This window comes from Embiotoca jacksoni, unplaced genomic scaffold (assembly GCF_022577435.1).
Source record: "Embiotoca jacksoni isolate LCO1_2020_lvr unplaced genomic scaffold, fEmbJac1.0.p SCAF_1, whole genome shotgun sequence".
Taxonomy (NCBI): Eukaryota; Metazoa; Chordata; class Actinopteri; family Embiotocidae; genus Embiotoca; species Embiotoca jacksoni.
The window spans coordinates 7,440,180-7,451,007 of NW_027185229.1; the positions used below are offsets into that span (position 1 = coordinate 7,440,180).

At 37.5% G+C, this 10,828-nt stretch overlaps 1 protein-coding gene across 1 annotated transcript; it reads right to left on the reverse strand.

The window, feature by feature from the left end:
• Window positions 1-4,491: 4,491 nt before the first annotated feature.
• On the reverse strand, window positions 4,492-8,820 carry cd8b (cd8 beta). Its single transcript, XM_069143823.1, has 7 exons — window positions 8,695-8,820; window positions 6,995-7,345; window positions 6,000-6,080; window positions 5,559-5,648; window positions 5,346-5,379; window positions 5,141-5,192; window positions 4,492-5,059 (listed from the first exon to the last, which is right to left on the reverse strand). Exons 1-6 carry the CDS (start codon window positions 8,747-8,749, stop codon window positions 5,174-5,176), a joined length of 630 nt encoding a protein of 209 aa, XP_068999924.1. The 5' UTR covers window positions 8,750-8,820; the 3' UTR covers window positions 4,492-5,059; window positions 5,141-5,173.
• Window positions 8,821-10,828: the final 2,008 nt, after the last annotated feature.

Below are 10,828 nucleotides of genomic sequence, written 5' to 3' on the forward strand. Positions count from 1 at the left end.
GGCCTGTGTATAGCCTGACCCGTAACACACACACAGCTTTCTTCTCTTTTGTCCTCGTCCGTCCTGCTAATTCTGGGTTTTCTTTACTTTTCAACCACTTATCTGTACATAACACCCACATGATCACTATGAATGTATTTTTCCGTCTTAGCACATGTTGGTAATGCCTTTCATTATAAACCTGAATTCATTTTTCAATTTGTGTAATTTATATTCTGGGACATTTCTCTGTTTTGGGTAGGTATTTTAACCATCTGACAGGCATCACTGAAGTAACCTTCAAAGTTTAGCATCGCCATAACAATAGCGGTCAAAAACTTAAAAAGATAATATGTTGTATTATTCTGCAAACTAAACCTAATACCTAATGTAACAATGCGTTTTCATGCTGGTGCAAGATGATAATTTAAACCACGAGATGGCAGTAAAAGCAAGATTTAGAGTCATGTCTTTGTTAAACAGTGAATCTGAGAATAATGAGTCACTGAACTGTTTCAGCTCTGCTGCATTATTAGCCATACCCCAATCAATGATGTCACCGCAGGTGTTTTAGCAGCTGAAAAAAGAAACACAGATTTCAACAAATTAGTAACCAAGATTTGAGAAAATTAAACCTTTGTGTGTATAAGTAAAATATTCTTTACTTTGACTCATTGCGTTCATATTTTTTGTTGAGTGTAATAAGTAAAACTAACTAAAACTAAAAAATCGTGTCGTAAAACAGTATTTTCCATGAACAACAAAGGACACAGAAAAAATTAAACATCATGTTTCCTCCTGTCACTTCATGTGAAAGCTGGTCTAACAGCAGGAAAGTGAAACTCCCCTCAAATCGACTGAGATCAACAGCAGCAGCTATGGCGCAACCAGACGCCCGTCCTATTTCCTGTTCAGTGATGGAAAACAAATGTGCTGATTTGGTGGGCAACATGTGCTGACATTTTGCTCTTTTGTGGGCGATTTATCAGTTCCACAGGTGGGAGGAGGAGACAGACAGAAGCAAACAGAGATAACAAAGAAATACACGACTTTGTGTCCCGTTAACCTGCTGCAGAACATTTTATTTGCCCTCTTGGAGATGCTCATTACTATTGTAATTCAATTTTTTCATAAATTACTTTGACATTTATTTCAAATGAAACCTGGATGGAAAGCAGGTCGGTTTCAGTCTGTGTCATTTTCAGTAAGCAGGGGATTCTATTGACGCTTTGTATCAGAGGGAAGACCCAGTCAAAACCCAAAATGCACTCAGTTAGCCCACGTCACCTTTCCACATCTCTGTTTCAGGGTTGAATCACTTCCAAACACACCTGCATGGGCTTCCCTTTCTTAGTCACACAGAGGGTCTCCAACCTGAAACTTGTATATATGTGTGTGTGTGTGTGTGTGTGTGTGTGTGTGTTTATGTGGGGGGTGACCAGGGGAAGCCAGTGAGAAAAAGAAGACTGCATAGAAACACTGCATAGCCTGACATTAAAAGACACGTCCTTATAATCTGAAAATGGCAGCAACACCAGTACCATCTGCTTGTTCACCACCAGTGTGGACCTCCAGTCTCTGATCTGCTGCTGTTCTGGCAGCTTTAAGCATTGTGGGATATGAAGTCTTGATATGGAAACCAAGAGCAGCCAAGAGGAGTAAGTAGAAACGGAGAGCCACACATAGGCTATATGTTAGCTCGTCATTTTTGAAGTGACTACGACTTCTTGTTCAGGTTTTATATGGAGCTTTTGGAAAATAATTTTAATTAAAATTTTTGGCATTTGCTAAGAAAGCTGAACTCGTTTTTACAAATAAATGTACTTAGGAATTTTATGTTTATATGACTTTTGACTCCTTAACATTTACCCTTTTTTCATTACAAAAAAACACAAGGTGCTCGAATGTTATTTGGACTGTTACGGTCAACAGACTCTTAAAAATAGTACGCTGCACATGTTGAAAACTACAAGTTGCTATGTATGCATTCCTATTACAAAATATGGAACTATTGTTGCTGCAGATATTGATATCCTAAAAGAAGTCACATTATTTGAATGTTGAGGCTTTGTCATTTCAAAGAATATTTTGTCAAATCCAGTTCAGAGTAGGCTAAAATTGAGGCAGAAATTTCCTACAAAACATATAAACCTACATAATGTGACAAATGTGACATTCATGAATATGCGACCTGTAACTGAACGTGACCTGTTGCACCATGCAGTATACTGTCTGTAGATTTCACAACAAACACCTGAGTGTTCCACATTGTTGCTTCATTTGTTCACATATTTGATATCAGACATCTCTATCATTTATGGCTGCATCAATATTATGCTTGTTAGAAAACTGCTGCATTTTACAGAACTGATCATTGACATTCAGCCTGCTGTGTATCTTTAATATATTTTATTTCAACTCATCAACATGTATATACAGTAATATCTCTTGGAGGAAAAGCACGGGAGAAATTTGTGTTTTTCAATGTCTCACAATTTAAATATAAACAGATTATTATTATATAAAATACACCTATCAGTTCATCATGTTAGACACTATTTCATTACACTTCATTAAGACACTTCTTTTTTTATAAGGTGTACGTAATATATAACAGAAATAAAAAAAAAGGCTTACAATACTATGTATTAGCATTCAGTTCACCTTGTACCATATTGTTTTTTATATTTCTGATTGTATTCATCTGAACTTCATATTCATGTTCAATATATTACAGCTAACACTAAGACAAAATATAATGAATGTATGGTGTATTTATTACATTTAAAACTTTTAAACACACGAACAACACTAATAAAAACATACATACCTTTTTAGCTTAAAATTCTAAAAGCTAATGTAGTTTGACTATAATAATATCAGTGTTATAAGGTATTGTTTGTCATATACTTGTATTTCAAAATGACAGAGTATAGTGTTTTAAATATCCTTTTTTTTTTTTTTTTTTTTTTTTTTTTTTTTTTAACAGAAATCAGCATCAGAAATCAATTCTCTGTGACTGATGGTGAATTTACTGCTGCCATCTGCATTTGTTCATTTCCTGGAACCGATGAAGGCGAATCTATGATTTCTTCAAACATCTACAAGGATAAAATCATACTGTACATGCTGTTTACCAATTTATCAGGTACATGTAGCTTAGCAGTCCACTACAGCTGACCTGTAATAAATTCTACATGCATAAAGGTTATGTTATGTATTATTGCCTGTCTTGGGTTGAATTATTTTATACTGAGAGGCATTTCAACCATTTGGGTCAATGGATGTAGCTGTTCTTATTAAACTGGCAGCTGCATGTAATTTTGGTCTAGTTTGCTTTGACTGATTATATGGAGTTGGTTTTGTTTTGTGAAATTAACTTCTCCACTCTACAGCAGGAATTCACCAAATGTGTTCCCTTATTGCTCCTATAAATTACTATGATAGTAATTTATGATTTACAAATTAATATTATAGTATTAATAATACATATCCTCCCTTGCTCCAAACACAAACACACACACATATGCATGTATAAGTTAATAATCATGTGCGCTGTGTTTAAAAGCATTTGGTCATTGACTTGTACTCTGCTGTATTATATCCAATAAAACCCAAGACTGAAACAAGAGTCTTTAGATGTTCATTTCATATATATATATATATATATATATTTTTTTTTTAAACTATGTCATATGTTAAAAACTGTACGCGCGCTCTGTCTTCGTGTGTCTGTCAGTGCTTGTGGTTCGGTCTGTGGTATTTTTGCGGTCTTTTTGTTTCGGAGACGAGATGAAGAGCTCAAAGCTGAGCGAAGCGATAGCATCTCAGTGAACAAGGCTCTGTCTCCTCTGTCTCCTGCACACAGGAAAGAGCCGCGCACACTCCCTGAGACCCGAACAACCGATAACTCCATCGTGTCTTTGCACTCTTCGATCAAACAGGTGTGAGTGTGTGTTGTTTGTTTGTGTGTTTGTGTGTGTGCGTGCGTGTGCGTTTGAGAGAGACAGAGAGAGTGAGACGGCAAGAGACACACTTTGCTATAAAATGACTTCTTAACCTGAAATTTAAGATTGGAATAGCGACGCTTTTTGACAAATACTGAAGGCAGTTCGACAGAAACTGGATGTGATGCAAGTTTACACATCAAAAGTCAAGTAAGAAACCAAACCCCGTCACTCACCTACTCAACTTCCGCCAAACACGATATTGACAATGGAAGTACAACACCCACTTCCAAACCTTTCTTTCTCCTCTACCTACACATGCAGAGAAATCTTTACAACACAGCAAAAGTGTTGAAATATGGCACATCTTAGAAATCTTCAATACACAAGTCATGACTGTCATTGGAAACATAGAGAGCTTGGCCTCAGTTATACCTGTATTATTCCTGCTACTGCAAAAGTGACTCTGACTATTAGTAATCTTTAGGTAAGCCTGCCTTTTGACACTCATCTTTATGTAGAAGAACTGATACGTTATCTGTAATCACTGTAAATGTTTGGAAATACAACATTTTATTGATAGAATTAGTCTCACAGAAAAACCAACGTGAAGGTGCTTCTTTTCACCCCGATAGATGTGTAAACTACAATCTGTGAAAGACAAAAACACACAGGAAAGACAAAAAAATGCAGAAAATGAGCAAAGACTGTATTTCAATCTAGCTGTTCTGTGAATTCAGGGTCAACGAACACATTTGTATCACAAGATGGCTTAAAAAAACATGTTTTGTAATGATTTATTAAAAATCTAAATAAGTTGCACACCCAGTGAATGCTGAATTGAAAAAGCACCTTGATAAATGATGATAAAAATCTGCATACAGGGACAAATTAAAAATATTTCAGCTGAACTCAGCGGCGCTCTGTCTTAGAAAAGACACTACAAAATCGGTCAATATCTCACAATATGTTACATGGCTGCTGCTGCTGAAAATATAAAAATCTCCTCTGGCTGAGGGCACATGTCACGCAAAAAAAACATGACATCTTGTTGTTAGCAGAGTTGATCTTCAGGGTGAGTCACGTCCTTCACGCTCCGCTGGACGGACGGCTCAGCTGAAGCACTTCAGCCACTGCAATCACACAGGCAAGTTTTATAAACTTCAATTAACTTTTAATAATCATACATCATATTTCATGCATCAGGTACATACTTGAAGTCTGATGTAAGCTGCAGATGCAGCGCTTCAGGTCATCTGCCTCTTCCTTGAAGAAGAAAAACGAAGATATACATTAAAGTTAGAACATACGGTTGCAGAAGCAAAATTACAACTGGATCAAAATCAAGGTTTACTTCTTATTGTACATAAAACACACACGAACAACAGTGATATTCACTATCTGTAGTAATGGACTTACTTCACAAAGTGGTGGCGACATTTTTTGGGTAGCCCTGTGAGCAAAAGAAACGACATCAGAGAAACAATAAAACCTTTTATTTTTAAACCCAAACTTTTAAACTGCTTGTGAGGATAATCTGCTGCATCGCTGGGCATAAATCTCTGCAAACACGATACTTTTTCCCCACTCCACTTCACATTATTTTGCACATCTAACGGGAACACTACTCACGGCTGAAGTAGTACAGTGTGCAGACGAGAATGAGCGCCAAGGCTGCAAGAAGTCCAACCAAGGGCCACAGGACCATGTAGCCGCAGCCATCTGGAGCAAAACATATATACAGAACAGGATTTCAATACAGCTTCTTTCATCATAATTATGTGATATAAATAGAAATACATCTAAAAATATATATGATATATGTAAAAACAAATCATTAGAGCATTGCGTCTTATAGCAGTCTGTTTTCACGTTGTTTATTCTATTGCATTTACATCATTTCAATCTGGTACAGGGCAGAAGATTTACACCTGTAACAATATACATATTCATAGAGCAAAGTGCTGAAACAAATTTGTACCCAGCAGAATATCAGACAAATTACACACTGCAGCAAAAAAAAAAAAAACAGCATACGCTATTATTCTTTGATGGAAACTCTCAATAACGTACCCCGATTGTTCCGAGAGCAGCGACAGACTGACTTAACCGGTGCTGTAGGTTTGGTCTTGGGAGGTGGTGTTGGAGGGGTCACTGTCAGATAAGAACCAAAGAACCATGAAGACAAGTGACAAATAGCAGTGAAGCAAGAACATAAATTTTGTTTTTTCAACCTGTCCTTAATATTAAATTGTTAAAGACGGTAAAAAATAGTTCTGACCAGAATCTTATTGACAGATTTAGTCTGTAGATACATGATGTGTGCTGTTAGTCTGCATGTGACTCTTCAGTAGTCCATTAAGCCAGCGGACAGTTCTTCTGCCAGTTTTTCTCTTTTGTAGATCAAACACATTTTGTTTTCGTACATGACTTGGAATCTTTTTCCTATTAATTTACTCGTTAAATTGTCACTTGTAGATTGGAAGCACCGGCCGGTCAAAAATGAGTCCTGAGCCACAATTCAAAGTAACATTGAAACTAGAATATTTCTCATGCATACCTCTTCACCTGTACACATCTCTAAAAAAAAAAGCAACAACAGCGGTCACTGTGTCGAATGCTCCTGATGTTGTCTGGAGAGTCCACTAACTCTATGTGCTTGTATTGATCCGGCACACCCAGGTGAGCAAGACAAACTACAGGATGCTCGAAAGCAAAGACTTTGGTCAGAACGAGAATCTCTGGAGATAATGATAAAGTTTGAGTCCAGTGAGATAATAGTCAAATTTAGATTGTATTGTTTTGATGTGTAAAATTAATATCAATAAATATGTTGAAATACTAATAAAGAGTGTAGCATTACACTGTAGGAAACACAAGAAGAGACGGGGACGAGCGGCAAAGTTCTGTGGACGAACTCAAACTGGGTGCACTGCAGTTGCATGGCTTGTTGTAGGATATACTTATTTGAAGTCACAATCTTCTTTGTACATCGTTTGTATTGAATGAAATGGCATTATATAGCAGATTTAAATGCCAGCCAGCACTTGAGATTTGAGCATACAAACCTCCCGGTCGAAGACGAGTCCCAGGCCTCCATATCTCTGCGTTGCTCCTGTCCTTTAGCACACAAGAATAAATCCCTGCGTCCGCTTCTGTCACACCGATGATGCGAAGCACAAAAGATGCAGTGCCCCTCTTGCTGAATTTAAACCGTGTCTCATTCGCAGTCTTATAGGTGACACGGTTCGCGGTGTTGGACTTGGCAAGAAACGTTACCGTGCCTTTGTGGGGAATAGTGAGGAACCAGTAGACATGGTCACAGGAGAAGTTACTACATTCACAGTCAATAGTCTCAGTACTGGAGATCACAGGATAACGATCTTTGACGGTTTCTTGTATCAGGATCTGGCTTGAACCTAGGAGTGGAAATAAAGGGAAGTTTGAGATCTACAAAACAAACTTGTAGAAAATTAAACAACATCTACAGTCTAGTACATTAGATCAGGGTCATATATATTATTGGGGCTCTGAAACAAGTTATAGCCAAACTTCCTCAAAATGGGTCACTGAGTCTTGTTTTAATGTCTGAAGTCAACTTGTCCGTCACTTGGTGTTTAGAAAGGTTTGAAGAAAAGCCCACAGCAATCATGCGTGGTCGCTCTAACAAAATTAAGAGTAATTGTAATGTAAAAGACACAAATAATCATACTTCAAGCAAAGCGGAAGAGATTAAAACTGCAACTGGGACTATGGAGATACAACTATCATCAAAAGTGCTGCAAGTTTCTTGCTTTTTATTTGTTTATTGTCTTTTTAACTTCTTATAACCAAGTCTATCGGAGTACTTTAACTCTGTTTGATGACATGCCAAAGTATGTTGGAAACCGCCGTTGTGTTTAAAAGTGATATAGCCGAACTATGAAGAAATCTCCTCTCGGCCTCTAAAGTGCAAACTCTGCACATTTCTAAGACAGACTGATTTAGCAATGATGTGTATTTCAGGGATGTCTTCATTGGAGGAGTTTTTTTGATCTAGTTTTAGAATCATCTCTGATGCCTATGTTGTGTGTTCTCACGTCAGGTAAACGGGCACATACCTGTCGCAATCGTTCGTGTTATGAAATAACTAAAGGTAAACGGCATTTCAAAGAAAAGTCTGTGTGAAAGGTAAAACTCACTGGTACTTTGGTTTGTTGAAAGATCTTGTCGTTTGTACTAAAATGTACAAATTGCACAAACTGCATGACATTCAAGAATGCGACAAACTGATTTTAATCTATATCCAATGAGTTGCATTAGAAAGTACAAATACAATTCATTTGGATGCCTCGATAGAGCTACAATATAAAAAAAACATGCAAATATAAAACACAATGATGAAGACCTACCGCAGAGCACAAACACGTTGGACATTTTTACCCTTATAATTTATCATCACAAGTAAAGGGCTGATTGTACATATCCCATCAATTGATCTGGTGACATAACAGTATCAGTAATGTGTATTAGTACAACTGTAGGATGACAAAATGAACAAACCAACTAAATGACACTGTGTTGTGCTCGGTCTATTTAAAAAACACATTTGAACTTTTTGGCACAAACTACAGCTGATATTGTATTTAATGAACACAAACATAATCCAAGTTAAATTTCAGACAAACAACAGTTGACGACACATCCCTCGCTACAGGACCCCGGCCGAGTTATGATGTCGAGAACGCTGAAGGTTTACAAAGCATCAAAGAAAACGTAATGGTCTTACCCTGAGTCCAAAACGACACTGTCAGCAGTGTCCATGCCAGTAGCAGCGGGATCATTTTGTCAGGCCTCCAGTGAGTGTGTGTCTGTCTGTGTACCCGTGTGTGTATCTTAAGTGGTCGCCGAAGGAAGGTGCTGACACTTTCTTTTCCTGCTATATATTTGTCAGAGATAATGGGAGGAACTGTAGTGACAGGGCCATGAGTCGTCACGGCAACACCCCAATGTGACACACACACACACACACACACACACACACACACACACACACACACACAGGGCCTATGAGATGGGGCCATAAACCAGCCATGCAATTTAAACATAATGCGCGTGCACGCACACACACACACACACACACACACACACACACACACACACACACACACACACACACACACACACGCGCGCTGCTGAATTTTTTTGTTAAACAACTTGAAATGGTTATAAGACGGACAACTGGGACTTAATCGTCCCATTCTCACATTCTCTGTACCTTTAAAATGTCCCCAACAAAATAATGCTTCATCTCAGAGACACGGGCTGTTAAAGATGCAGCTCACCATACAGAGCATTAAGTGTCTGATATTACAGGGATCATGGCAGACAGCTGAGAACATGTGGTGATGTTTCATGAGCTAACATGATACCACATATCCAACAATAACAAAGTTGTATATTCCCAGAGCAGCAATTTGCAGCGCTGTGGTCTCCGCCCAGGTGCATGACCTATAGAGCTCAGCAGAGTCCTACATACGCAGCTTCATGTCTCACTGCAGAGCACAGAAAGAGACTATCAGTTTACAGAGCCAAAACTTTATATTGAAGTATTAACCGGGAACAAAAGATTATTTATACAAACTAAGATCCACAATGCGGTAGACTATTAATAAATGTCCACTGGCGTGTCTATACATTTACTTCAGTTCTGTCTCAACAACTTTTTAAAGTACCGCGTATAAGTGTATTCAGACACACACAAAATAAGATCAAGACAGAACCCAGTGAGGTTTGTGCATGCAATTTGGCAAAACAAATTATATGAATATTTTTATATATCCTCCGCTTAAAGGTATTGACTTCACTTCAGATGGAAAAAAAATGTAATAATCCATCATCCATCCATATCCTCCCTTTGGGGTCACGGAATAATATAGTTTCTATAACTTGTATTATAAATAAACCGCTCCCTCAGTTTATTCCACTGACAATTATCTATCCCAAAACCATTTCTTTCTTGGGTTTATCTTTAAAGCACAAAGCATTGCCTGTCACTTTTATGCCGATGACACTTAGATATACCTACATCTGAAACCTGACACTACTTCTGCAATTTCTTCAATAAGTCACTTGGTCAATGTCAAAACGTTTCTCTCATAATTTTCAATAAAGATAACAAATAGATTTTTGTGTTCCACCCCTTTTCGCCAACCAGCTGTGTCACTTGACAACATTCAACATATCTTGGTTTTATGGCACCCTGTAAACCTCATGTAAAGAACCTGGATGTCATTTTTGTATTATTCTTTTTAATTACACTTACAAATTAATTCTGTTGTCAAAGCCAGTTTCTTTTCAGTTAAGCGTTTCAGCTGAGCTCGTGCCCCTCCTTTTTTTTTAAGTTCTTGAAAGGGTACACATCCGTATGAGCACATTTCTTCTATCCTGGCATCTTTATATCAGTCTCCTGTTCAGTAAAGGACTCTTTTAAACATTTTATGAGCAGCCCCGTCCCATCTGTCTGACCTGTTGCACCCTCATGTCCCATGATGCTTGCTCGGGTCACAACTGAATGAATCCACGACACTTTGGAACTTCCCCACCAATATTCAGATCTAAACTGAAAAGACATTTATTCTCAATGGTATTTTAAGATTATGCCCAATTATTATTATTATTATTATATTTTTTTTATTAACTCGTTTGTGTATATCCTTGTGTTGTTTTGCTTTAATATTGTTCTCAATTTTCTTCAACTTTTGTTTTATTGCATCTTATTTTTTTGCTGTTTCAAGTCTGTCTGATCTGTTTTAATTCTGTTTGATATTGTGCAGCACTTTGGTCAACCTATCATGTGTATAAATGAGCTACATAAATAAACTTGACTATATACCCAAAAGTAATTCATTTATGATGATAAG

What these genes read in the sequence shown, in the direction of transcription:
- cd8b (XM_069143823.1), bottom strand. Translation starts at nt 8,749, where the DNA reads ATGATCCCGCTGCTACTGGCATGGACACTGCTGACAGTGTCGTTTTGG. An exon ending in AGTGTCGTTTTGGACTCAGG is followed by an intron (nt 7,346 to 8,694) that starts GTAAGACCATTA and finishes TTCCACTCCTAG; the next exon opens with GTTCAAGCCAGATCCTGATA. An exon ending in CACACTGTACTACTTCAGCC is followed by an intron (nt 5,380 to 5,558) that starts GTGAGTAGTGTT and finishes TTTTGCTCACAG; the next exon opens with GGCTACCCAAAAAATGTCGC.